The sequence below is a fragment of the Eriocheir sinensis genome, unplaced genomic scaffold, assembly GCF_024679095.1.
Source record: "Eriocheir sinensis breed Jianghai 21 unplaced genomic scaffold, ASM2467909v1 Scaffold454, whole genome shotgun sequence".
Lineage (NCBI taxonomy): Eukaryota > Metazoa > Arthropoda > Malacostraca > Decapoda > Varunidae > Eriocheir > Eriocheir sinensis.
The window spans coordinates 108,969-136,961 of record NW_026111781.1 but is presented as its reverse complement, the minus strand read 5'-3'; the positions used below and the strand labels follow the sequence as shown (position 1 = coordinate 136,961).

Genomic DNA, 27,993 nt, shown 5'->3' with positions numbered 1-27,993 from the left:
CTAAACTCCCACTTATCCATTTTATATCATGGGGAAATGTATTTAGATCGCGCGAAATTTACGGTGCGCGCTCTCTTTAGGAATGATTGATTGATTGATAGTTTATTGTTGCAAGTAAACAACAAAGGAGAAGGGAGGAGCATGCCATCCCAACCCCCAGGCAGTACAAAATGTGATTACACAACAAAGGATGCACGTGGAAGTAATGAAACCCTCGCCTAAAATGTGAGTTACTTGTATCTGCTTCTGAAGGAGACAAATGTTCTTTTTTTTTTAAACAGGTGCTCTCGACAAAATGCTCCTTTCCTGCCTCCAGGTGTCTGCTGCCAGCACAGGAGGAGGCATTAAACGCGCGCAGCCGAGCCCTTGAAACTGCTTGTTGACCGAATTAAGGCTCTGGGTGTTGTCTGTTTGTCTCAGCCTCTCGTAGCCGAAGAGTAAGCTATACTAAAAAAGAAAAAAAAAGGGTCCAAAAAATCGTGTTCTGTAGCCTTGATCAAACCTGTCATTACGGCCGAAGTGTTCAGATAATGGTATCAACTGTTCACGGACTCGACGACAGGTTAGCCATTCATTTCCAAACAACTGTCAATCACTAACAAGAGTTACTGGAACGAGGGAGACAACCAACTCGTCCAGCGGTGTCTAGGTGATTCGATCTGCCGCCCGACTGGCAGATGATTGATGAAGATATATACACCAAATATTTAGGTAGGTATTTATAGACAGACATATAGGTAAATAAATTGCATGAACTTTTAAACAAGCGGGGGATCTTAGCAACTCCTGTTATGCCGAAGCTCGAAGTGTCGGAATCCAAGCTGAGTCGCATATCGAGTCTCTGAGCGACGTTAGTAAAGGAGCTATCAGTAGCCATGTGTTCCTCGCTAGTGGAGGTGCTATGCTCATCCTCGGCTGTGCTTGTCGGCAGATTAACAAAACGTGAAACAGGCGGCCTACTAGAGGTAACTAGCAAGGTATGTATACACCCTAACACAACTATCTTCTATGATTTTGGTGAACACTTCTGGATGAGGTTAGAGTTCGACCAATTGACACACGTAACTTAGCATCAGTGGCCCTAATGATATAGAGGTGGTATACTTGAAGTGTCAGAATCAAGCTGAGTCATGCATGTCTTGTGTCGGAGCGACGTTTAAGGAGATATCAGTAATTAATTAACGATGTGTTCCTCGCTGGTGGTGGAGGTGCTGTGCTCGCCGGCAGATCAACAAAACGTGAAACAGACGGCCCACTGGAGGCAACTAGCAAGGTATGTATACACCCTAACACAACTATCTTCTCAGATTTTGGTGACCGCTTCTGGATGAGGTTAGAGTTTGACCAATCGACACACGTAAGCATCTGTGGCCCTAATGATATAGAGGTGGTATCCTTGAAGTGTCAGAATCAAGCTGAGTCACGCATGTCGAGTCTCGGAGCGACGTTAAGGAGATATCAGTAATTAATTAACGATGTTCCTCGTTGGTGGTGAAGGTGGAGGTGCTGTGCTTGCCGGCAGACCAACAAAACATGAAGCAGGCGGCCCACTGGAGTAAACTAGCAAGGTATGTATGCAGTGCGGCGACTATGCCTGACGAATGACATCGTCTTGACCATGAAATTCACAGGTGTGCGTTAACTCAAACTTTTCCAGCTTCAGCTTATCTTTACAAGGGAAGGTCTTGTCGTTGGTGATGGTAACTGTCAGATCCTTCATGATTACTGTCTTGTCATCTGAACCGTCTTCTAATTTCTTTGGATGATCCTTAATAAGACGTACCAAATTCTTAGGTAAGCCATTTTGGGCAGACTCCTCAAGATCATTTGGATGGCGACGGCAGACATCTTCTCTTTCCATCATAATGTTGGCTATTTGCTGGTAGAAACTGGTTGGTCCAGCAGATTTTCCTTCCTGAGTTCCTCTTCCTTGGGTGGTCTGGGAATTGCTTGACGTCACCTCGGCGGCAGCTTTTGTCGGTGAAGAATCCGGTTTCAGAAAGTTATTACTGGGAGGGTTAGATAGTATCTTTGTCTTCTTTGAGATCTTGAAGACACCCTCAGCAATAATATGCCATTGTTGGGATAGCTGTTTTTGTTGATCTCTTCTAGGGCTGCTTCAACGACTGGGTCTTCTGTTCCAATCCTTCTCTTCGTAGATGTTTTCACCGTTTTCACCACTTTCATGGCTTGATTATCAGAAGTTTTTTTGTCAAGTAAGTTTTTCAGGATAAATATTTGCAGGGCTGCCAGAAATATGCTGATCTAAGAGGTATACAACTGAAAAAGGTGTCTTTTTCGTGAAGCCAAACTTTACCTCATAATGACCAGTGACCCATACTGCAGAAAGAAATATTGATGTTCCTGCGTCCTTTTGAAAAACCTCAAACTTGATTCTGGATTTAAGGTTTTTACAATCTGAAGCTTCTTTGGGCACACCAATACGAAATGTGTACTCTTGGGTTTCTGAATCAATGTCCCGGTGAAGGTGGAAGTCGCTGGCTAATACTTTGTTGTCTATGGTGATGCAGCCAAAGTATGAAAGGGGTTTGTTGTTGACCACCCGGAAGAGGAATGCTTCATTGCCCAAAAATCTGATGCTTGGGACAGTTTCCACATGAATCTCCATGACACTGGAGCGCACATTGTTGTCATTTTTAATGTTGGTCATGGCGTTCTCACTGTAGGAATCAGCGATCATGTTGTTATTTGGAACAGGTGAGAGTGCCTTTTTAAGCTCTTCCATCTTTTCCAGCTGATCCCTTAGGGTTCGTTCACACTACAAGCAAAGCAGGGCAGAGCAGAGCAGAGCGGAGCGGCGCGGCGCGGCGCGGTTAGGTGTTCACATATAAGCAGAGCAGGGCGACCTGCACAAAAATCATTCGCAGGCAACAGCCCGATAAACTCCTCGGTGTTTATTTGGAAGGATGATGAAAATGTAACTATTTACAAAGGAACATGGAATTTCGTTGTTAAAGCCAACTCCCATGGCTGTGTGGGTCACTGATGATTGGGTATAGGATCAGAATATCACCAAATTAGCTTTTCTAAACATACGGCTATTATATATCGTTAAATTGTACCTCAACTATGTACAATCTGGTCAGTTTTTGTAATTTTGGCTTCAGGAATAAAAATTCACCTATGTAGATAGCTTCTTGGCCATGTTGATTTAAGGGTGGAGCCGTGGAGGACCGCTAGCTGCGAGCAGCAAAAAATACCAAATTTCCCGAGCGTGCCGCTCCGCTCCGCGCTGCGCCGCTCTCCTTGCGGTGTGAACAGCTGAGCGTCTGTACATTCAAAACTATGTAAAAATTAATGCCGCTACTGACCGCTCTGCTCTGCTCTGCTTGTGTGAACGAAAGCTTGGGTGGGAACCCCGCCTTAGCCAGTGGGGTACCTCTTTGGCCGACTCGGTAAGGAGTGGCTCTCCCGTCACGCTGGTCGCGGGTTCAATCCCAGGCAGCCGGCGAATACCCTGATCTTGATTAATTTCTCGTGTGTTTCGAAACACGCAGAGGGCGTGTTGGGAAATAGAGGAAATAGAAAATGAAGCTCCCGGGGCATGACAGTGGTGGCAGCGGTGGGATCCACCGCAGGGTTCACATAGCGCCCGTCGCAGTCGGGACATGCTCATGTGGTGCTGTGGATGCCTACGTGCTGGAGTACCAAAGGAGCCTAGGGTTCGTTCACACTACAAGCAGAGCAGAGCGGAGCGGAGCGGCATTCATTTTTACATGGTTTTGAATGAACAGACGCTCAGGTGTTCACACCGCAAGCAGAGCGGCGCAGCGCGGAGCGGAGCGGCACGCTCGGGAAATTTGGTCGTATTTTCTGCTGCTCGCAGCTAGCGGTCCTCCACGGCTCCACCCTTCAATCAACATGGCCAAGAAGCTATCTATAAAGGTGAGTTTTTATTGCTGACGCAAAAATTACAAAAAAACTGACCAGATTGTGCATAGTTGAGATACACTTTAACGATATATAATAGCCGTAGGCTTAGAAAAGCTAATTTGGTGATATTCTGATCCTATACCCAATCATCAGTGACCCACACAGCTATGGGACTTGGCTTTAACAACGAAATTCCATGTTCCTTTGTAAATCGTTAAATTTTTTCATCATCCTTCCAGATAAACACCGAAGAGTTTATCGGGCTGTTGCCTGCGAATGATTCTTGTGCAGGTCGCCCTGCTCTGCTTATATGTGAACACCTAACCGCTCCGCTCCGCTCAGCTCTGCTCTGCTCTGCTCTGCTCCGCTCTGCTCCGCTCTGCCCTGCTCTACTTGGAGTGTGAACGAACCCTTAGGCTCCTCTGGTACTTAAGCATGTAGGCATCCACAGCACCACATGAGCATGTCCCGACTGGGACCGGCGCTGCGTGAACCCTGCGGTGGATCCCACCGCTGCCACCACTGTCAAGCCCCGGGAGCTTCATTTTCTATTTCCTCTATTCCCCAACACGCCCTCTGCATGTTTCGAAACACACGAGAAATTAATCAAGATCAGGGTATTCGCCGGCTGCCTGGGATTGAACCCGCGACCAGCGTGACGGGAGAGCCACTCCCTACCGAGTCGGCCAAAGAGGTACCCCACTGGCTAAGGCGGGGTTCCCACTATTCCGTCTTGACGGCATCCGTCGACATTAATGAAGTCAAAATTACGTCAGCGAAACAGCGGTCGCCCGTCAGGGATGAGATAGCTACTCCTCCGTCGCGTGCCTTATGTTGACAAACATGGCCGGCCTGAACCACAACGACTTCTTGATTGTTGTCGCTCTGCTTGCTGCTGGAGAAGAAGAGAGGCCAGCTAGGAGGAGGCGAAGGTTCTGGACACGCCAGCTGTGTGCGGGGAGGCCACTTCGCGGGGAACATAGGGCTATGGAGGCAGAGAAGTTGTTCGATGGAGAAGCGTTCCACGCTGCTTACCGGATGACTCCAGCCACCTTTGATAAACTCTTGGAGCTAGTCGGCCCTTACGTCGAGAAGCAGGTCACAACGTTCAGGGATCCTGTCGGTGTACCTGAGCGCTTGGGAATAACACTAAGGTATGTTGATCGTGAATCCTATACATAATAATGGTAGGAACCAGCACTCATGCCCGTGTCCCGTGTAGTTTTCTTCACCAGCCAAAAAATGGCCCTAAACTTACTTGATATTCACAGAAATTACCCCACCTCCGTATGCTCGCTTCACTAGCCACCCTCCTCCAAAACTCGTGGACGTATTTTGCCCTCTACTATCCATAAACCTTCCAAGTTGCAGGCCTGTTCACAAAATGTGACAGTAAGGCTGCACTGACATGAGTGTTGGTTGCCTGCCCACTTCAATAGTAATAGTGGAAACAGTTAATCAATTGAATTTTTATTCAATTCCTTTGCAATTTAGGATGAATAGGGTGAGAGAAACTTTTGAATGCTGCTTTATGAATGGTAAGGGCAGTGTCTCCGTTTTAGTTTTTCAATGACAAAAACACTATGTTTTGGAGGTTTTTACGCCTCTGAACCGAAAATGTCCCTGGATTTTGTATCAGAAATCTAGTCACCTTACACTTCGTGGTTCAATTCATTTCCTAACATAATAAATTTATACAAACTAACATTTTGTTTGCCAAAATCACTGTTGGCCTGAATTGGAATGATACTGTCATTTTTAATCAATATATAAATTATAAAGGGTTCCCTAGACTAATGGAATATTCTTTTCCGACAGATATTTGGCTACAGGCATGAGCCAGAGGAATGTTGCCCGCTATTTCTGCGTGGGGAGGTCAACCGTGTGCAAGATCATACGAGAAGTGTGCCAGGCCATATGGGAGGTAGTTGGTCCCCTCTCCATGCCTAAGCCTGCAACTCCTGAGGACTGGACGAGGATCGCTGAGGAATTCAACGATAGATGAAACTTTCCTCATTGTCTGGGTATGTTTTGAGAAATTCCTTGGTTAAAAAATTTTTTACATTAAACCAGTATCTGTTGTTCTGTAATGTCATTTTTTCAATGCATGTCTTTACACTTGATACTGAATAAGTTGACACTGTTTTATTATGTAGCTACCATAAGACCTTAAAATTCTGCAATTTAAAGTAAGTCAGAAATGGGAGTCAAAGTAAAGGCAGCAGGTCACTCCGGCCCCTACCAGTATGAATTAGCAAGTTATATGTGCATAGCTAATCTGTATCTGCTGTGGGCGACTGTCGCTGTTCTACACCCAAGCCTACCAACAGTTGTATTCTGCTGGGCTTTGTTTTATCTCCCATTCTATATATGGTGTTCATCAACGATCTTTCTATAACTGAATGCCCTATCCCCACACAGCTATTTTGGATTGAGTGGAGTCAAAGGCTCTTATAATTTAATTAACTCCTTTCTTTGTTTCTTATTTGTTTATTGCACTTGTTTCCTTTTCTAAAAAGAAAAACTTTTCTCCAAAATAGGTGCAGTAGATGGCTAGCACGTCCAGATTAAAAAAAACGGACCTGTCCGGCTCTTCATACTTCAATCACAAGAGGACCTTCAGCACGATCCTGATGGCTGTAGCAGATGCCTCGTATCGGTTCATTTTCCTGGATATTAGATCCTATGGGAGGGAACATGATGCGAGTGTGTTCGCCCAGTCAGCGTTCGAGATTGCGCTGGAGGATGGCTGCCTGTCCCTTCCAAAGGCTCAAAACGGAGATTTGCCATATGTGTTTGTGGGGGATGAGGCATTTCCTCTAAAACCCCACCTCATGCGGCCTTACCCTGGGAGTAGCCCGCCAGAAAACAAACCGATTGAGCCGTGCACGGAGGGTTGTTGAGAGTGCCTTCGGCATAATGGTGACGATCGAACTGGCGCATCCTCCGGCAACCCATCATTGGCAAATCAGAAACAATTGACACACTGGTGAAAGCAATTGGTGTGCTACACAATTTCATGAGGGACAGGGAGGGGGTACCGACAGCGCTTGACATGGGAGGGGAAAATATGTGCCTGTCAGATGTGACCGGGAGATTGGGTGCCAATATGTTTGCATTCGAGGCAGAAAACATCAGGGGCTCCTTCACAAATTACTTCAACTCCCACCCCGGCAGTCTCCCATTTCAAAATGAAATAGTTAACAGGGGGCGACTTCAGTAGGCTGGCAGCTTGTTGCTCTATCTAGATTTTCAAAGCCCTGCTCCTTCACGGATGAGCCACCAATATGCCCTCTTGAGCTAAGTCACTGTTGGCGGCATAGGTGTGGGCCTGCAGCACCTCCTCATACTCTGCTAACAATACTATATCATATGCAAACATACTGTATCATATACAAACAGGCCTGCCACCAGTGACACTATACTGTACCTCTCACTTTCAGCGTTGAACCTAACTACCCCACTCAGATGGTTTTCATTTCTCGCATACAACTGTCCATGTGCACGTTAGAAAGCCATGGTGACATCACGCACCCCTGTACACCCACAAGAACACTATAAACTGTCACGCAAGTAATTGTTGACTCGCATGTAACTGTATTCTGTATATATATGTATTCTGTATAATTTAATAATCTTTTCAAGATTGAAATATTTGTGCTCCCTCCTTTATTTTAAAGTTTTTAGGAAGTTCAGTGGTAGTTTTGAAATATTAATTGTGAGTGAATGAATGAACGTTACAGTAGTAGTGGACGACAAAACTGTAAGTAATCCACGGACTTACAAAGGAACAACTGTGTTGGATTATCATTGTGCAGGTGATAATGGTGCTGCTGGCAGATAGTATGTGTCATGTGTAGAGGAGTGACTTAAATAGGGAATTAAGTACAGTTATCTAAAAAATAAAGCAATTTAAAACAGAATATAATAATAAAACGATATACATCCATTTACATTTGTTTTTGTTTTGTACACCTTTTCATTGACAAAGGCAATGAATTCAGTGACAGCTGTGCCATTTCAGTGGTGTCTTTGATGCTGAGCAGAGCATTTGTTACGTGTTGCCCAGCGGCTTGTGCTGGCCCGGGCACCTCATGTTGTTTGGCAGAGTGCCTTCACAAGGTCTGCTTGCCAAGGGTGGGGCTCTAAATACATTTTATTGCGTGCTGGCAGCGCTTTTTGGGTTACCTACTTTCAGGCACTGGACACCGAAGATGGCAGGGCAGTCGGTCCTGTCCCATTATCGTCTTCTGATTAATCTGGCAAAGAAAGCAAACTCGCAAAAATGAACCGGAAAAATATTGCAAAGGTGCACACTAATCCTACTGTAATCCATGCAGCCTTAAGCGTACGTTACTGGGTTAATATCTGTTAGCCCCCAGTGGGGAGGTTTATGTGTGTTCACCTGTCTTTTGCTCCTAGAAGGGGTAGGGAGTGAAGTCCCCCGTAGACGGAGCCTATTGTGTTTTAGTAGTGGTTGGCCGCGGGTTTTGACTGCCGCGGGACGCTGTCGGCTGCCCGCGGCCGCGCGGGTTCACGCACGTACATTTCATAACTATTTTTACACTTATTGCGATCTCTCTACTCCTTTCTATGGTTTAGAGGTTAGTAGAAAACATACGTGATAACAGAAGAGCGGAAGAAATAGGAAACGAGATATTGGCACGTTAATTAATGAAACCGCTGTTTACCAAACACGATCTATAAGCTTTATATTTCCCTGTATATTTTTTATCACAAAACTCTCGACGGAACAGACCACCATTGGAATAGTCAGCAGACAGTGGGGGTGCTCATAATGTTTTTTGTTCAGTGTTCACCTGCAGAGGTGACCGTGACCCGCCGCGCGCCCCGCCGCCACAGCCTCGCCGTCCATCTTTGTGGTGGTTGTTGTGTGGCGCGTCACATCCACGCCGCCTCGCACACTGGCCTGTCACTGCTACACCTGCTTCCACACCTGCCACCGCGGCGCCCACACACCTGCCCAGCACCGAGCAATGGAGCGCCGAGGCACGGGCCCCGCGAGGACACCCAGCAGAGGAAAATAGTGCCAGCCTCCGGAGTGAGTCGGTGTGTGTGGGGAGGGCAGGGGGGAGGGGTCTCAGAGGGCATGGCAGACAGGGTTACTGAGGGTAGGGAGGGGGAGCAGGGGTGAAAGTGGTCTCAGAGGGCATGGCAGGGTTACTGAGGGTAGGGGGCAGGCATCTCAAGAGGGCACGGTAGGGGGGAGAGGTCAGTGGGGCAGGGTTACTTAGGACTGGAGCGGGGAAGGGTCACCGTTGGCAGGGCAGGTGGGGAGGGGTCTCGAGGACATGGCAGGGTTACTGAAGGCAGGGTGGGGGAGAGGGAGGGGGAGGGGCTGCCTCTGCCTCCAAATGGCCTGTGTCCAGTATCACATTTGATCATAACGTCCTAGATTTGTGGGTAATTTTCAACGGTTTATTTTGTTTAGAAGTTGCTGTTGTAAGTGTTTGGTTTAGCTTCACCACCTCAAAATACCTTGTGCCTCTTCATTATATGGTTAGAGGCCAAAAATGCATGTCCTTTAACCATAATACAAAGGTGCATGTTTAGAAATGAATCTAAACTAATATAACAACCATGCCACCATTGCTGACGCGAATGAGATAATCAGGCTGGCGGCTGCGGTCCAGCCTATTGCAGTTAGGTTTCGATCTTGTTCATTTTTCTTTTCCTGTTTTATATATATATATATATATATATATATATATATATATATATATATATATATATATATATATATATATATATATATATATATATACCGTATGCTGGGCTTAAATAAAACATTATTATTATCATTATTATATATGATATTTTGAGATATTTGAGGCTGTGGCTCAACTGAAACGCAGAATTTTACTCTTTACAACACTCCCACACGACCTCTGCGTGTAACGAAACACAAAAAATTATTCAGATGAGGAAACATTTTGCCGGCGCAGTGGATCAAACCCGCGACCAAAGAGACTGGAAAGCCACTTGTTAACCAGTCAGCCAAAGAGGTACCAGTACCCCCCTCACAGAGTGAGTTATGGGAGGCTCGCCCATCAGGCAAGTCGCTGCACTACACAACCATATTTAATTGCCAACATACAAACCGTCACCTCAATCAAAGGAACTGCAGCTGTCATTCTTCTGAATATATACCCAAACCTTACTATGATTAAAGGATACGTGATTTAGTTTGATTTGGTCGGTACATTTGAGGCAAATACATCCGTATTCTCTCTACCCCTTGTGGCCTAATATGATAGGCCTCCAGTTGCATTTATAGGAGGAGGGGGCACTCAGCCATACCCCCCCCCCCCTTTTCTCACCAGTTCCTCTGTTTTAATTACTATTTTTGTTTCAGACTTGGTGATAATGGCTGCAGAGCAGTAAGAAGCATGTCAGTCTTTGTGGCTGGGGTGGAGTCGGACACTGCCCCTCAGACACGCTGCAGGAAGAAGTATGAGACAAAGTATAGGTGAGCAAAGTATAGATATGTGAAGAGTGACTGTCTTAGATGCATCATGTTTTCTTTAAATTTCTTCAGTGTTGTGATCACAGTTAAAGCAGGACTGTAGGTTAGCTGTACAGTACAACTTGACTGGGCAGCCTACCCATGCTGTTAATTGTGCATACTTAGCTGGCAGTGCTGCATGCAAGAATATCAAAAGTTCTATTAAAAAATATTTAGGATTTCTCAAATCCACATATAATACAGGCAAATTATAAATAACTTCACACCTAAAAAGGTGTCCAAGACTGACTCACAATGACACATCACACACCAACACACATCCAAAGTACTGGTACCTATTTTTTTTCTTTCACAGTAGTACATGGTCATTCTCTTTGCGGGTCAGTTATATTTCCTGGCTTGCATGCTGGTTTTGTTATTTAGGTTGTTATATATTAGTAATGATCTTTACAGTGCCAAATATGAGGATGAATACCAGTGGGTTAGTCCGTCCGCCAAGGGGGAGACGTACGCCCTGTGTCGCTGGTGCATGGTGGACATTTGTATTAAGTCTGTTGGCGCCAAGGGCCTGCGGGACCATGAGATAACAGGACGCCACAAACAGAAAGCCAGCGACCAGCCTTCACTACCCCACCTTCCAACACCAACACCTCCACCACAGCCTCCACCACCACCACAGGCACCCCCATCCTCAGCAACACCACATCTTACAAAGTATGTAGCTATTTTAGTGCATGTAAAGAAGAAATTTGAGTAGTTATACTTTTTATCATCTGTTTCAGAAGTTACCTTAATGGAGGACTCATTTTATTGTATGATGTGATGAATTATAATTTGGGAGGGTGGCTATTGGCACATATCAAGGGCATTAGTGGGTTGCTAGGGAGACAGGAATGACTGGGCCTGGGTCAAGGGGACAAATGTGACTATATTACTTTGTGATGGAGGAAGAGAGAATGGAGGAAGTGACTGAGTTTGAATATTTAGTGACAGTTTTATGTAAGCATGGAGGTATGGAAAGTGAGGTGAGGGAAAGAGCAGTGAAGGGCAGACAGGTGGTAGGTGGAGAGTTATGAGAGGAAGAAGTGTGAGCATGGAGATGAAAAGGGGAATAAACAGTAATATCATGCCAACTCTGTCATATGCACATATGCATCAGAAACAATGACACAGAGTACAACACAGCAATCAGGAATACATGCAGTGGAAATGAGTTATATAAGAGGTGCATGTAGTGTTTCAGGATGGGATGGAGAAAGTAATGAAAGCGTGAATGAAAGGTTTGGTATAGGTGTGACAGTGAAAGGAGTGGATTGTGGAGTGGTCGAATGGGTGAAGCATGTTACGCTGAGATGGTTTGGACACGTGATGAGAACGAAGAAAAATTAATTTGTGAAGAGGGTGTAAGGGACTACCTGTGAAGTGGATCAGTAGGGTGAGCAAGTATTAGAGCAAGAGAGTTGAAAGTAGCAGGATTCAGTGTGCTGAGAAGGAGTGCCAGAACAGGGAGAGATGGTGACACTTCTGCCGCAGCCACCTCCTGGAGGGAAGGTCCCGTGAGGGAGCAGAGCATCAGAAGAATAGATGATCTAGATCATGATTGGTCTGATTGGTGTTTGTTCCTTGCAGTGCCGTGTATCCCGTGTTGGAGGTGGAGGGTGTGGTGGAGCAACACAGCGAAGTGCTCCCAGGCTCACCTCGCCCCCTGACACCTCAGACTCCTAACACTCCTCTCAGCCCTCAAGGCCAAGGGGAGGAGTTGACAGACCCACAGCCTGAGCTGCTGGGTTTTGGTGCCCAGCTGCCAACCTCCACATCACATGACTTGATTGCTTCTGGGGTACCTGACTCATCACAGCCAAAGGTAATCTAAATAATCATGTTTATTTCTGTATAATAAATGAATATTGGCAATAAAGAATATTTCCTCTCGAAGTCATTTGTTTATTTAGATATTCTTTTCAGGTGGTGGAGTCTTTGGTCATAGAGTACGATAACCCAGGTGTGTGTGAGGTGCCTGCACCTTTGCCAGCCAAGAACTCATCTGCCACAATAAAGAGGGAAGTGGAAGAAAAGTATACGGTGAGCACAGATGACTTGACATGTAATCTCTGCGGCCAAGAGTATGAACAGTGGACACAGCTGAAAAAACATTTGCTGGACCACATTTTGATTGCTCAGAATTCTGCTGAAGGGAAGTCAAAGGTTAGTAAAGTTCAAGTTCCTAGTTTCATTTATTCCAATACAAATTGTGCCCAAACTTTTCATATATGTACTCAAAATAGGAGGCAGGCCAAGGACAAAAGATAATTATAAAAAGAAATGCCTTTATTTTGCTGGCCCAGTATAGATTCTGAAAAGCAAATATATTTAACCATGGTCAAAGAGGTTTCTTGATACACTCATCTTGAAGATTCAAGTTGTAGAAAGGAGGAAATATAAATGAAGGAAAGTAGTTCCAGAGTTTTCATAGAGTTTAGGTTAACTCTTGCAATAGGAAGTCGGACTTCACAGGGCTGAGCTTAAGTACTATAAAGTTGTGTGTACTTGGGCCACGGGAGGGGTGGAGGCGTGCACTTTCCAAATTTAGAGGAGCAGTGAGCATGAAAATAGGGATAAGATAGAAAGAGCAGTAGTATTGCAGTACTGGAAGATAATCATTTACTGTACCACATTGTATTCCTTCCATATTACGAGTGGTTTTTCTCCACTATCCTAGGCATGTGGTCGTGGCAGAGGCAGATCAGCCGGCAGCAGGGTGCTGGGGCGGCCGACACGCAGTGCTCAGCAGGCTGCAGTAGACCACCAGAGGCAGGTTAGTGAGGCTTCTTCTTTTATTTGAGAAAAGTCTTCAAAGGGTTGAACATTATTGACTCCAGTTGTCCATTACATCCACCAATATTTATGCATTCTCCCTGGCCAGGATATCATTACAAGTAAAAGAAACATGTCGGTAAAAGCACCAAAGAGACGAGGCAGACCACGAGGCAGCAAAGCAAGAGGCTGTGTGCCCGTGGCAGCAGCTGCCCTCCGCGCAGCACCCTCACCAACCAAGAGGAGTGTGCGGCAACGACTGGAGCCTGAAGCTGATAGTCTTCAAGAGGCTTCTGTAGATGACCCTGCCACTGTTGAAGAGGAAGCATGTGATGACCCTGACCCAAGCTCTCATATCATGAAGGAAATGCAGCAAGAGATGGATGAGAGTGGAGCAAGGTGAGCTGCATTCATGAGTGAAAGTTCATCACATGTATAGGATTATCAAATGCAAAAAGAGTCAGTACCCTCAAGGCTACGATATATTTGATTAAAGGAATAACTATTCTTCTTCTATGGGGTTACTATTACAAACAATAATAAAATACCACCACCAACAAAGTTAGTTCAACTACTACAACAACTACTCATTTTCCAGGGAGCTGAAATGTATTCCTCAGTCAATCATACACCCTTGGGGGGGGATATTGCCAATCCTGCATAAGGTTGATTGTCTATTTCATGAGTATAATTGATTTCCACACCTTATAAACTTTTCTTCACCAGCGATGAAGAAAACAGTGAGGCTGGAGACACTGATGGCCAGGCGGAGGAGTCTGGAAAAAGAAAGCCTGGGCCACTACAGTGTCGTGTATGTCGCGTTGTCTTCTACAACAGGTAGTTTTCATGTCTTATTCATAATTGTAAACAAATAGATTAGACAAGTCTTGCTTTTGGTAGTGTAATGCTAATCACGTAAATCTTGTTTTGTCTACTTGAAGTTTCATTATTCATATTATTCAGTCGCATAAAAGGGAAAGATATATAAATAGTCAATAATTAGTTTAGGGTGCCTGGCTTGGTCCATATGGTGCGAAATCTGCTTAGAATGAAAGAAATGTTTGATGAAAATAATTCAAAATAATGAAAAGTCATATTAAAGGTATTTTTTTCTAATTGGATAAGCAGCAAGATGCCCAGAAGTGCTGAAATATGTGCTTGTTTCCATGCGCTTATCTGTGCATAATTTTTGTTGGCCTGTTTGAAGTTCCACTCCAGTTAGTACTCACATTAGAATAAAACTTTGTAATTCTGTCTGGCAACTTGAGTTAGGGTAAAAAGAGCTAAAAATAAAGTTCAATGATCAATTTTTAATGTAACTTTTAATATACCTGCTACTTTTCCTGAGTTGTCTTCTTTCTCATGAGTACTAGTTGGCATGGTGTGTACAGCTTGGTACCCTAAATGTTCCTTGTTGTTGCAGGACTGAGCTGAGAGAACACCAGCGCTCTGAACACAACAATGGGCGGCCATATCAGTGTGACCACTGCCAGAAGTTCTTCACTACTAAAAACCACATGGAGGTCCACATCCGCCACAAACACACCTTTGGTCCCAACCCTTGTCAGTGTGCCATGTGTGGCAAGGTACTCTCCTCCAGGACAAACCTGAGAATACATATGAGAATACACAAAGGTTTGTTAAAATAATGTTATGTGAGAAGTAGTAAAGCTTCTTTCATGCACTAAGTTTTGAGAAATTTGATTTTCAATAGGCTTTAAATTAGTCTTTTAGAATAATTTACAGATGTTAATTTCATTTTCATATCCTAATCCTTTAATTCAACCCTTCACAGGAGAGCGGCCTTTTGAATGTCCAGTATGCAAAAAGGCCTTCAGTCGCAAGGCCAATATGGAAATGCATCTTGTTTACCACACAGGGGAAAGACGGTTCACATGTGAAGTCTGTGGCCAGTCTTTCTTTGCTATCAATGCCCTCAAGAGGCACACCAAGTTACACACAGGTAAGGAGAAGCTCTTATCCTCTACAGCAAAGGCTACACAAATTGTAATGGTTCAGTGGTAAGTTTGGTTAACAAATGTAGTATATATTTCAAATAATTCATCAATGTCATAGTAGTTGAGTACCTACATCATCACAATGGTTAAGAGGAATTTAGGGGAGGATCGAGAGGTTTAGAAGAGGATTAATACTCTTCCATTTCCTCTTGACCCTTTCCATACTGTGACGCCGACGTCTGCATCACGGATAGAAAGGGTTAAGTAGGTATATGTAGGCCAGGGATGGATGTCCTCTTCAACTCCTTGGATCAAGTAATGAATAACTTAAAATAAGGTTGATATATGGGATTAGAGTCAGTAGTGAGGTGCAGGATGAGCCTAGGAAGTTCAGAGATTACAGAAGGGAGCTTCACTTTATTATGTAAATATTAGGAGTGTTAGCAAGATTGGGATTTTTGTACAAAATAAGAATTCAAATGTTTGGTATTAAAACTGTCACAGAGACCTTGATAGATGCTAAAGGTGAAATTCTTGACTCAAGACACTATGTGCCATCAGTTCAATTAGAATGCAGTCAGATTTTGATATTCAGCTTCTGAGGAGAAACTAATAATTTTTGGCATATAATGGAAATGATAAAAAATATTCTAGATACTTTGACAATGTGCCAGAAAATGAATAAAGACCTTTTCATTGATTTAAAAAAAATTCCAACAGGTGAAAGGGATTATGCATGTGAGGTTTGTGGTGCAACCTATGTGACGGGGACTGACCTGCGTCGGCACCGCCTCAAGCACAGCGAAGTGAAGCCTTACCCGTGCCACCTCTGTGAGAAGCAGTTCACACGGTCCCATGACCTCAAGGTATCCCCCGTGGCCTCTTGTGCAGACTTCTTGCTGGAACAGCACTTAGTGTTCTCTTTTTTATTTTCTGTTGCACTTGAGCTACTTCCATTACTGAAAAAAAGATTCACAAATCTTAGTTATTTTAAAAGTTTGTTATTGTAAAACTCATCTTAAAGTGCGTCTGTAAGGTGCCACGTGAGGAATAATCTGGGAGTATAGCGTTGTCACTCTAAAAATTAATGTGAAATGGATTAATCTGTTCCAGAGAACCCCAGATAATTGCTTATTTAAACCTTTAGAACAGTACTTCATGCACAAATTCACATGGTTGTATAGCAGACTATAGGCCCATATACTGGTAAAGTAGCGACTGTATCATGAGCAGTCCTTGCATCGTGAGCTTCACAGGTGAATAAGGAGGAAACGTGTGTGGGCTGGGGTCAATGTTACCAAATTATTATGCTTATCACATTGTATTTTCTGGTTTCTGACCCATAACTACACCTGCCCCCCCCCCTCCCTCCCTCCCCTATATTATGAGGTTCACAATTCATACACAAAGGCAGCTGAAAAGGAATTTTTGTGGCACCACTTTGAACATTCATGGTCCACCCATTGATGATTTGTCCATTCCTAAGGAAAGGAGGATGTTTACTTCCATAGAGCAGCATAAAATATCAGAGTAGCATTATTCATCAGCTACATGTACCATAGACTGTACTGTAATCAATGTAAACATCTTCACATAAAATTAAATATGTAGTCATTGAAATCTCACACCACAAAGTTCTCACCATTTTCTTTTTAACTTTAGGTGCTTAAGCATAAACAATGTGAATTATTTACTAATGACTGCTTCTTTCCATTAAAATCAAGTGATAAAGAATATGAAATGGGTAATAAACACTGGATCATAATGACAAGTAGCTATTAACCTGATGAATATGAACAACAGGCCCTGTCAGCAGTAGGGTTTGGCAGGTACTACCACTGGTACTTACAGTACTGATTTTTCATGGAAAGAAGCATTCATTAGTAAATAATTTGCATGGTATGACATGCTTATTGTTTAAGAACTTAAAGTTGGAAAAGAAAATGGCGGAGACTATATCGTTATTTGTGTGGGTACGACATTTATTGTTCTGAAACTGATAAATGCATTGTTCTGAGTACAACAATCTGGTAATGCTGGCTGGGTAAGGCAAGTGCTGTGTAAACATACACATTCCCGTAACACGAATTTTCACGTTTGGCTATGCTTTATTTGTTTTGCATTGTGTGAGCATAAATCTGCGATTAATGTAAGCAGAAGTACATGAAAATGAGGGCTGATCTCTGCTAGGCTGTCACCAGCAGTACCTCCATCCTTCCAGCCAGCATTGCTAAGCAGTGAGGAGTTTAAGTCAAATAGTGGGAGTAAATGTTTATGCACTATTTTACTTAATCCTCATTTTTTTATATTTTTGCATGTATTACAGTTACAAATTTACATGTTATGTTTATATTAACTTAAATGGTGTAATATTCAGGTCTCATGAATTCTGTAATTTTTAAGGTTCACCTGCGGTACCACAACAAGGAGCTACGCTACACGTGTGATGTCTGCAACAAGCAGTTTGTGGAGTCCGGGAACTACAAACGTCACATGCGGCGACACACTGGGGAGAGACCATACACCTGTGTTGTTTGTCTACTCACCTTCTCACAGGTAAGTGTTAGGATTTTGTCTGAGAGCTTTCCTAGTATTAATTTATTTTGTGTTCATGTAAATTGTGAAACAAATCAATGATTCTGTGCAGTTTTACAGCAGCTGCCTGATATTACATTAAAGTGAAGTAATTTATAAAGGAAATTTCTTCATCATTATGCTTATATATATATGTATTGTTTGTATAGGTTCATCACATGAAGACTCACATGAGAACAAGTCATACTGAAGAATCTGGTGCAGTAGAGGAAGGTCCTCAAGGAGCCAGCAGTGGGCGAGGAAGACCCCTTCCTCACCGCAACCCCAGACTACCCCTCAGAAGAACACCCAAACCCACTCAGATGCATCAGGCACCAGTTCCTCCTTCACATAGTCACCCACATTCTCACCCACACCTGGCACCTCACTCCCATGCTGTAGGGAATGCCAACAGTGTTGTAACACACTCAGGCCAATCTGTTTCACCCCCCATGGCTCACTCAGGGACTGTTTCAGGAACAGTAGCACCTCCTCACTCCACCCAGATTTCCTCCTCGGGCGGAGCTCATCATCCAACAGCGGTGTCTGGGTTTCTGCACGGTTACAACTCGCATATATACAATCATGGCGTCATGCCACATTACCCTTCCTTATTTGATATGTGTCAACCTCAAAATGGAGTCAATCATCTTCCCATGCATTAAGTGTTTAATTTAATTAAAGTATTTATAATGATAGAAATAATGCATAGGATATTAAGTGAGCATAATTTAAATTTCAATCACTAAACCATAAGCCTACAAATCATGTGTGCAGGTGTGTATATAAAAATATAAATGTAAACTACATGTATACCTTGATTTGGTATTAAAATTTTAGCTCATGGTATTGAAGTTTGAACAGCCTCATACAGTTCTTGCAATCCATCAAGTTTTAATCAGACCTAATTACTAACTAATGGGGAGCATATGCCCGGGGGCACATTGCTTCACTTATTCACTGCCTTCACTCCCAACGGTCCCTCCAGCCAAGCTCCCACACTGCTACCCTATACATCCCTAGTCCCTCCTGGCAGGATCGATCCGCTTGCCCCAGCCATGAGTTATGTGGGCATCCCCACTCAGGATTGTCTCGTGCAGAAACAACCATATGGGCAGGAATATGCTCCATAAATAATAATAAATACAGCACAAAAGATAAAACCAGAAAATCAAATACTAAGCTTGTGTGTGTCAACCTGAAACAAAAGAAAATTGTGGAACATATTCCTGAAGTACTAATGAGACCCTCAAACCTCTTCATCATGAAGACAGTTATTGAAAAGTACTTTCTCTACTATGGGTGCTTTCATTTCTTGCTTTGATATACACAGAACAGTAATTCTGACATCTGATTATGCATATGTAGGAAATAGGATAAATTATTGCAGGTGATGTAGCACACGGAAGAGCCAGGAACCTAATTATCTCATCCCCCCGTGCTGGAGCAGGATGAGGCCGAACTACTACAGTACCATCAGACAGAACCAAGTGAAGAGTTTGAATAGATTAAATAAAGTGCATTTGCTGCAGCAGGAAAGCACAACATCAGGGAAAAGTGGAGAACGTTGGGAAATACCTCTTGTCTTGCACTGGATTATTGCTGGTTGAAGATGACAATGATATCAGTATAAGAGTGAAACAAAGGATGTTACCTTAACAGTGCAGTCAATACTTGAAGAGGAAAAGATGATGCGGACATCACCCAATCTCTGAATGGGTTAATTTTACAGACCTTACCTTACGGGTTAGGGGGATATTTATCCGCCATATTCTTATGGTGCATCCAACGCGCCATACACAAGTGAGGTGCTTTATGGTCACGGTCTTGTGTTCCGATATTCGTTCCATCACCAGCAGTACCCTGAAGGCTGGCATGAGGGCGAGGCGTGGTGAGGTGAGCGGTGCATGTCTGGAGGGCTCGACATTCTTGGTGCTGGGTGTTCACGCAGGGAGTGTTGTCACTTTTTCTAGCAGGCCTCCTGTCTCAAGGAAACACTCAACGGGTCAGGAGATCACTGGTTGCCTTCCTGTTGAATATTAAACCTAAACAACAAGTAAATATGATTCACAAACAGTATAGTCTTGTTGTACCGGTTAATATCACCTTATGACTGGATAATGAGCGTAGTTACTCCGCCTGAGCCACGAGATCACTACACCGCGGCCGCCCGGTGGCCCCGACCCCTAGCGAGGGTTCACAAGGCTCACAACTTCACACCACAACAGACACACGCTTCGAATGCTTCGCTTCTTGTTGCATACTATGGAAAATAATTGAATATTCCTTGCTGCATACTGATTAGTCTTCATAGAATCTAAGCCTTCGCATAGTACCCTCTCCAACAACGTCCACACTCCCACAATCACATTTCGGGTGTTCGCCCAAACCTATCACGCTACTTATCTATCCACGAACAGGTACTTCTATCATTTCTTTCATCTAACAGCCTTCATTCAATCCGTTCATTTTGATACATCAAGTTTCACTGGAAGTACATGACTGCTATTTAGCTGAAGTGAAGGGACTCGGCGATGCATAATGATATCCTTGGAAGGCGTAATAACCTCGGCTGTGGAGGTTACTTGTCATCAATGTTGCGATGGCTATTCATTTGTTGCATGGCAGACAAGTGGGCCTCTGTTTGCTGTCCTTAGGTTGTCATACGCCCAGAAGGAGTAAGTGCGTTTGTATATATGAACACTTTATTAAAACACTACAAATGGCTGTTCCAGATGAGACAATTCTGTCATAAATTATGCATGAAAAAAAAAACTTTACTTAGTGCCAACTAGAATTCGTTGCTTGGTGTTGCATGTGTTAATACAGCTATTTCAGTCGAGTATGTTGCTGGGTTGGCACATCAGGAGCGTCGTGAATAAAAACATTTTAGAACAGGTTCCGTTCCTAAGTGAAACATTGTCAAAGATGAACACATTAACGTGTGCACAGCAGCAGACGGGCCGTGTCGTGCGTTGCATCACACACGGTATTTGTATACAAAGAATGGCGTCTCGGCGTAATTAGCTAATTAATATTAAGTAGCGTCTCCTGCTGGCTCGGCGGGAAAGTGGACACAGTCACTGCACATGCTGCCGACGCTGTCACGGAGCTGCGTCGGCGTTCACGAAGGATCATCATGTCAACCGTGTTTTGTTTTCCAGGAAAGCGAAGATATTTCTAGATCAGTGATTAAAGGAACGAATGAATCTAATATAATCAGCGAGCTTTTTCTTGTAAATAATTTCGTGATATAGCGGTTGGCACGCATATCTGCGAATCTACGGACCTTGGTTCGAATCCTGGCCCGGGCAGTCACCGCGAAGCCCACTCAGCTATTCATCCTCCCTTTAGGGATGGTCAATAAATGGTTACCACGGGAAACCTGGGAAGGTAAACTGGGTTAACCCGGATATCCCGGCCCTGTCCCGTTATAGGCTCAAGGGTCAATGTGACGGAGATGAGCACCGATGCCACGTGCAGCTTTAGCGTATGCCATACCTCTATACTTTTATACACACCTTTATCTTAGATTTAAAAAGATGCTTCGGCTGCTGTCTATGCTCACCACAGAGATGGACGTAAAATTTTGAGGCAGGTATATATTTTCGGGCTTTTTTGTGATGGTCCTTTATTGATGTCATGCGTGATAAAAATCCACTGGAAACAGTTAAAAGTCAGTCTGGTCAAATGCAGTGCACGGGCCGAACACTGCGTGGTGGCTGGCGTGCTTTCCGACGCAGCGCACAGATGTCCACTACCTGCTTAACATTACGGGCACTCTGTGGACACTAAAATCCGGTCGTGTGCTAAGGGGAGACACCAGTGACCTCAGCCTCAGCACTTGTCAATAATAGATACCCATTTATCGACTAGCCCGAAGGCAGTAGTAGTAGTAGTAGTAGTAGCTCTCCAGTTGTTACTCCCTCAAAGTATAAAGCAAAGAGTAGCCAAAAGAGAGGTCAATTTCGGATGGAGAGGTGTCTTGATACACTCCCGCCCACTACCCTAACACTTTCGCTTTGCACTGACTAAAATAATCTTAAAATCTTCATGACATGCAATTATATTATTATCTGTATCGGCGATGTAATCAAAGCGTCAGATGGGGTTAATGTATATCATAAACTCATTAAATTAACAATACGCACGCGAAGACATTTTCCGCTTTCTTGCTGACGAGAACAAGATAAAAATGTCGAAAAATTACTGAATTCCGCCTGAAAGTCATGAATCGTCTCAATGAATGATATATAATTATTCATAACATACTGACGAGTCGTAAAGATAAAATTTTGCATGCATGTTAACCTAAACAAACACACACACACACACACACACAGGTTCCTTGCTCCCCTCACTAAAAAAAGTATACAACATCAATCCACAAAGTATGAGGGTGTGCGTGCCTTCACATCCCTCAGGCGCACAGTATACTTGATTTGAGTTATTATATCATTGGTACTAAGTCAATGATGTACACATTTTAAGTTGTGACATATATAAGAATACAAGAAATTACATGCAAGGAGACGATCCTGTCCATCAAGATGTCTCCGTTCTCTGACTCTCCCGCCTCTAACATCGAACTATTTCTAAAGCCCAAAATAGATATGAATCGCGTTCCAGTGAGTCTTCTTGTAGTTTCATGGCACAAAAGAATGATCAAACTACCAGAAGGGTCATACAACCACCTCTACAAGTGCCCAAAACTCCTACGAAAGCCTTGTCAGATGTGTGTGTGCTTGGACGCTGAAATGTTGAAGAATATATAGATAGAGATCACCGCTATTCCTGCATTGCCAAGCCTGAGCCAGTGTCCACACCACGAGGGTCAAGACGAGTGAGCACAGGAGACAGATAGACGAACCGGATAGGCGGCCCTCACCCAGCCCCTTCCTTACCTTCACCCCGCCAGCCAGCCCGCCCGCCCCACGCCTCCCATTCATGAAGCGTCTGCATGGCGTGCCGAAAGGTTGGGTGGGGGGGAGGCAGGGTCACCATGGGAGGGAGGAGTGTTGGGGCGGGGAGGAGCAGGGTCAAGACGGGTGGGATGGGCCGAGAGATGAAAGGCTTCGCTATAAATACGAGGTGACGTCCCGCTTGACAGTAGTGACATTCGGAGCGGCGGAGATGAAGGTGAGTGTTTAGAGGAGCGCGTTACCGTGGCAGGCTGTGAGGGAGGGGAGAAGGAAGCTTGTGAAAGGCAAATATATAACATCGAGTGGGCGTCTACATTATCATCAGCACATCCCAGCTTCGTAGAAAGAGGTCACCGTATAAGGGGATCCAAGTTTTCTGTAGAGGTCCCAGTGTCCATACAAAGTTAAACCCCCAAATTATATGTTATCCAAGTCTCATATGGGGGCCCTATTATAGAGGTTCCAGCTTTTCTCTAGAGGGATCTTGGCGCCATCAGACCCCACCCCGTAGCTATTCCACTAACACATACCGCTTGCAGGTTATCATATAAAGGAGAGTCAAACGATCTCTTACCGTATGTTTAATTAAAGAGGGATCTTGGCGCCATTAAACCCCACCCCGTAACTATTCCACTAACATCCCGCTTGTAGGTTGTCATGAAGGAGAGTCAAACGATCTCTTACCGTCTGTACCACCAGTCTAGTTTTGTATAACTTTGCACTGCTCTCATCACCCTCGAGTCTTGATCTGCAATTGTACACAGTTCTGCACTACCCACACTCACACACGAAAGCAAAGGAAGAATACTCAGGCTGAAGAATAGCACGTGGAAGAGTCGAGTTCAATGCTAACAAGTAAATCAGAAACCTATCCTCCTATGGACGGCGTTCCGAACTATAGGCGAACTGGTGACTACGGTGCCTCCTGTAGACTAAGTTTTGAGCTAGTGGACAGAACGACGCAAAATGCCCGCACAGAAAAAAATCAGACCACTTCTACCCTTAGTTGTGATTTCCATGGAGAAGACCAGGGGAGACAATTAAGTACCATCACCACTAGAATTAAACTTGCTTATTTGTTTGATATTGTTCGGAACAGGAGTCAGAGATTCGAGCTGTGGCGTAGTGAAGCAACTCGCGTTAATCTCGTTCCCTCTTTATCTACCAGCCGCGTTGCGAAATGGTGTTGCATTTGTTATCTGCTTATCTTTATCATCAGCCGTGTTTGTTCTCACATGCGCTGGGAGGAGAGGAGCAAAAAAGGGATTCAAAGGAGCGGGGAAGGAATGTACGATGATTGAAAGCAGAGTGGAAGCAGATGAAAGGAGAATAAATAAGAAGACATTCAACACATTATTAATACCAGTCAGGAAAAGAGAAATAATAAAACTCGAACAAGTTATCGCCTGAACCACAAACAGCATCAGTTCCTAAGAGAGATAACAGTGGGAAGAGGAGAACGAGGATAATGCTTGAAAGAGACAAATAAGGAGAGGAAGTGGTGTACCCCCCCCCCCAGCACCCCCTAGCCACCCTTCTATTCCCAACAGCCTGCATCCCCTTCTTCCCCTTTCCTCTCACCTCCGTTCACCCCTTCTCTTCATCCCCTCCCCCTCTTTGCCCCCCCCCCCCTCCCTGATACTGCCCATTTAATTACGTGGAAAAGTTACTGAGAAAAATACACTTTAAGGACGTTTTAATATGCTCTCCAAGGACGAAAACACACACACACACACACACACACACACACACACACACACACACACACACACACACACACACACACACACAGCTCAGCACAGTACATAACACGCAATACACACATATAAATATAAAGTTGTCACCCTGTTGAGTAAAGAATATATGTTAGCATTTATATTATCTAAGAATTATAATTAATGAAGATTTTTAGGCTGAATATTATGCAAAAAATATAACAAACCTTTATTATTATTATTATTATTATTATTATTATTATTATTATTATTATTATTATTATTATTATTATTATTATTAGCATTATTATTATTATTAGCAATATTTAAGACACTTGGTCGGCATTCGTTTCAACGTATGTATGGTCGTGAGTAGCAACGCACGAGCCGTGTCAACACCCGCAAGACAATTGTTTTTAGTCCATTATAAGCGGCAAACAAAAGTGATGGTGGCCGCGGGACGAACAATACTCTCTCTCTCTCTCTCTCTCTCTCTCTCTTGGTGCAATGAAAAAAAATCTCAGTTACGAGATATACGAAAAAGGAATCATTCAAAGAAAATATGCATACAATCAAGCTGGAAGGTTATTGCAGAGTTTATTGATTCAAGTTATGGAATAAGTTTTTTTTTACGTTTGGCCTTGACGCCGGTACTCTTTCATTATGAGGTCCGTTGGTCGACCCCAGCCCCTTATTAGTGGCGCAGGAAAGTGTTTTATAGTGGCACCATTCTTGCTTGACTCACACTGGTCTCCGGAGTTCCATTTGATCCTCTTGAGATGCTAATTAATTCCTGCATTAGGAAGCGGGACATAGATATTAGCTCAAGTAGAGAGTCTTGTGCAGCGAGGCCGGGGAAGGGTGGAGGTATGTAGTTTGGAAGTTCATAAGAGCAGTTAGCATGAAAATATCGATAAAAGGTAACGAGGGAAGCAGCTTCACTCTCATGTTGCAAGACACAGGTCGTTAGTCCGGCCGAGTCACTTCCGTTTCGTGAGGGCCAGACTGGCTGTCGTGAACCGTATTGATAAGCAACACACAAGGGCCACTTTCTCCACTTTCACTTGGTGCCTCTCTATGTGACTATTAATTTTAATATATGCTTTACTGTAATGCTGCATAATCATTTTAGCCTCGCTTGATGTGCGGGATCGTTTATTATTATGATTACTATTATTGTGATGATTGCGATGATAGTAACGGTGTAATATTACAATAATAATGATAATATTAATAAACGAAAATATCAGTAATCACAATAACAACAATCTCTTGGTGGGCGTGGCAGGTTCGGTGGTGTCAGCGTCAGCCTACGGAGATGGTGGTGGTGGTGGTGGTGATAGCGGCGGCGACCATGGCGGGCTCAAGCTACGCCCAGGGTTTTCCAGACTCCCTCGAAGATTCACGCGAAGCCTTCCGCCCCAGCGCCCTCTTCTTCGACTCCCCTTCCTCGTTCCGCCCCGTGCCGAGAGGTGGACGGAACTACGACCTCTCCAGCTCTGCCGTCCGTTCCTCCTCTCACGCTGGTTCACGTTTTCCATCTTTCAACACCTTCCCATCAACTCCTTTTTCATCTCCATCCTCCTCCTTCTCCTCTTCCTCTCATGAGTCCTCTTCATATGCTAGTGTTCCATCCTCCCCTTCCTCGCCCTCGTTTTTCTCCTCTCCATCTTTCTCCTTTTCCTCTAATCCTTCCTCTTCTTTCCCCGTGATAACTCGGGCTTCTGGTGTCGAGATCCTAGACGTGAGCGCTCAGGACTCACTTGAAAGCTTCGGGTTAACATTAAGTTCCACTCTTGGCTTTGGACCTTCCGGATCTACTCCTTACCACATCAACCATGGTCATACTCGGATAATATCTCCACCGTCACAAGGCTACGGCCCTCCGCCCCCTAAACCCAAGCCTGCCAGTGCTTACAAACCTCCCTCGCTCTCACAAACTTACGGCCCTCCGCCCCCTAGACCCAAACCTGTCAGTGCTTACAAACCTCCCTCGCTCTCACAAACTTACGGCCCTCCGCCCCCTAAACCCAAACCTGCCAGTGCTTACAATCCTCCCTCGCTCTCACAAACTTACGGCCCTCCACCTAAACCCACTCCTAGCACTGTCTACAAAGGTCCCTCTCCTACACTAACCCCTCTTCCACGCAAGCCCACTCCCCTCGCTGCCTTCAAACCTCCCTCTCCCACCGGAAGCTACAGTCCTTCACCCAAACCCACCCCACGACCTGTCTTCGGCGCCCCCTCCCCATTTCCCTTTGACTCAAGGTCGAGAGAAAGATTCGCCTCGTCTGAGTTCCCACACTCGTCATCGCGGGAACTAAGGTTTGGCGTCTCAGAAACCATCTTCGGCACTTCAGTAGAGAGATTTGACGATTCAGCATCCTCACCTCGATCATTCGGTGGGCTTAACCTCCGGCCACTCACTTTCTCCAGACCACGTGACACTTCCAGCTCCCGCGAGACTGCATCCTCTCCTCGATCTTTTGGTGGGCTTGACTTCCGGCCACTCAGTTTCTCCGGACTACGTGACACTTCTGGCTCTCGTGAGACTGCATCCTCACCTAAATCCTTCGGCGGGCATGACTTCAAACAATCCAGTTTCTCCGGACTACGAGACACTTCTAGCTCCCGCGAGGTTGCATCCTCCCCAAGACCTTTCGGTCGACTTAACTCACAGCCACTCAGTTTTTCCAGACTACATGACAGTTCTAGTTCCCGCGAAACCTTAGTGCATCCCACGGCCAACATAAAGCCTCCGTTAAGCATCTCCTTCGTGTCCTCTGAAAGCTTGGACTCCCGGGAATTTTTCGGGTCCAGAAGAGGGTTCTTCAAGCCTTCCTCCCACCTTGAAACCCCTGCCAAGTCCTTCCAGCCCCCTCATTTTGGCCCTCTCACGCCTTCCGACTCACGCCAAAGTTCCTCCGCCGAGCTGTTCCCGAGGACGAGGGATCATCCCAGGCCGGTCGTGTCCCCGCCTCCAACACAAGTCCCCTCTGTGAAGACCGTGAGGCCGCGGCAGACAAGCTCCGTTGGGGTGGGTCTTGGTCTTACTTGGGCCCGAGCCGAGGTGCATTATATAGGTACATAGATAAACACATAAATAGCTCCACCCATACTTGATAATAAGGTACACCTTTCTCTAGTTTCTGGTAAAAACAAAGCCTGCACTATAATATTAGACAAACCTCCTTGCTCAAGATTCCTATTAATCTCATTATTATTTAGAGGCATGATGTCGTACCTTTGTAACTCTAAAATTAACAATTAATTCACTTTCAGAATTTTTTCTCTATCATTCTTTTTTTTTCCAAGGGATCAATTGTGGCGAGAATATAATTATAGTGTATTTTGTTTTGCTCCACTCAACACCTTTCCTCTGCAGGGGCACTCAGGTTACCACTTTAACTACGACGTGAACGACTCAGCAGAGGACGACGACAAATCGTTTGGAGGCCGACGTAAGAAAGGCCCAAACTTCGGGCACACCGAGCGGCGGGACGGCCGGCGCACCGAGGGCCGCTATTACGTGGAGCTGCCGGACGGACGCACGCAGGTGGTGGAGTACTACGCCGACGAGACGGGCTACCACCCCACCGTCACCTACGTGTGATCAACATATATATATA

General features: G+C 44.6%; 2 protein-coding genes and 1 long non-coding RNA gene across 7 annotated transcripts; 2 read left to right on the top strand and 1 right to left on the bottom strand.

Moving 5' to 3' along the window:
* Window positions 1-912: 912 nt before the first annotated feature.
* Window positions 913-18,574, top strand: LOC126992398 (GDNF-inducible zinc finger protein 1-like). Of its 3 annotated transcripts, XM_050851124.1 has the most exons (16): window positions 913-977; window positions 1,209-1,273; window positions 1,498-1,568; window positions 8,708-8,956; window positions 10,271-10,384; window positions 10,835-11,095; window positions 12,011-12,245; window positions 12,347-12,586; window positions 13,101-13,196; window positions 13,305-13,594; window positions 13,922-14,032; window positions 14,619-14,830; window positions 14,991-15,158; window positions 15,874-16,019; window positions 17,557-17,709; window positions 17,898-18,574. In XM_050851124.1, exons 5-16 carry the CDS (start codon window positions 10,305-10,307, stop codon window positions 18,390-18,392), a joined length of 2,487 nt encoding a protein of 828 aa, XP_050707081.1. In that variant the 5' UTR covers window positions 913-977; window positions 1,209-1,273; window positions 1,498-1,568; window positions 8,708-8,956; window positions 10,271-10,304; the 3' UTR covers window positions 18,393-18,574. The 3 variants fall into 3 exon arrangements, with proteins under 3 accessions (XP_050707081.1, XP_050707082.1, XP_050707083.1); XM_050851125.1 differs by lacking the exon at window positions 1,498-1,568 and having other exon boundaries at window positions 961-977; window positions 8,721-8,956; XM_050851126.1 differs by lacking the exons at window positions 913-977; window positions 1,498-1,568 and having other exon boundaries at window positions 1,202-1,273; window positions 8,721-8,956.
* LOC126992400 (uncharacterized) lies at window positions 14,652-23,419 on the bottom strand. Of its 2 annotated transcripts, XR_007746528.1 has the most exons (5): window positions 23,334-23,419; window positions 22,632-22,900; window positions 19,467-19,708; window positions 15,972-16,112; window positions 14,652-14,802 (listed from the first exon to the last, which is right to left on the bottom strand). It is a non-coding gene; the product is annotated as an uncharacterized LOC126992400 (long non-coding RNA). The 2 variants fall into 2 exon arrangements; XR_007746527.1 differs by lacking the exons at window positions 22,632-22,900; window positions 23,334-23,419 and adding an exon at window positions 19,834-20,008.
* LOC126992399 (uncharacterized) lies at window positions 22,675-27,993 on the top strand. Of its 2 annotated transcripts, XM_050851127.1 has the most exons (3): window positions 22,675-22,866; window positions 25,653-27,401; window positions 27,750-27,993. In XM_050851127.1, the coding sequence occupies exons 1-3, from the start codon at window positions 22,675-22,677 to the stop codon at window positions 27,975-27,977; spliced, it is 2,169 nt and encodes a 722-aa protein (XP_050707084.1). In that variant the 3' UTR covers window positions 27,978-27,993. The 2 variants fall into 2 exon arrangements, with proteins under 2 accessions (XP_050707084.1, XP_050707085.1); XM_050851128.1 differs by lacking the exon at window positions 22,675-22,866 and having other exon boundaries at window positions 25,049-27,401.

What these genes read in the sequence shown, in the direction of transcription:
- LOC126992398 (XM_050851124.1), top strand. Translation starts at nt 10,305, where the DNA reads ATGTCAGTCTTTGTGGCTGGGGTGGAGTCGGACACTGCCCCTCAGACA. An exon ending in AAGTATGAGACAAAGTATAG is followed by an intron (nt 10,385 to 10,834) that starts GTGAGCAAAGTA and finishes TGATCTTTACAG; the next exon opens with TGCCAAATATGAGGATGAAT. An exon ending in GTCTACTCACCTTCTCACAG is followed by an intron (nt 17,710 to 17,897) that starts GTAAGTGTTAGG and finishes TTGTTTGTATAG; the next exon opens with GTTCATCACATGAAGACTCA.
- LOC126992399 (XM_050851127.1), top strand. Translation starts at nt 22,675, where the DNA reads ATGAAGCGTCTGCATGGCGTGCCGAAAGGTTGGGTGGGGGGGAGGCAG. An exon ending in TCGGAGCGGCGGAGATGAAG is followed by an intron (nt 22,867 to 25,652) that starts GTGAGTGTTTAG and finishes TGGGCGTGGCAG; the next exon opens with GTTCGGTGGTGTCAGCGTCA. An exon ending in GGCAGACAAGCTCCGTTGGG is followed by an intron (nt 27,402 to 27,749) that starts GTGGGTCTTGGT and finishes TTTCCTCTGCAG; the next exon opens with GGGCACTCAGGTTACCACTT.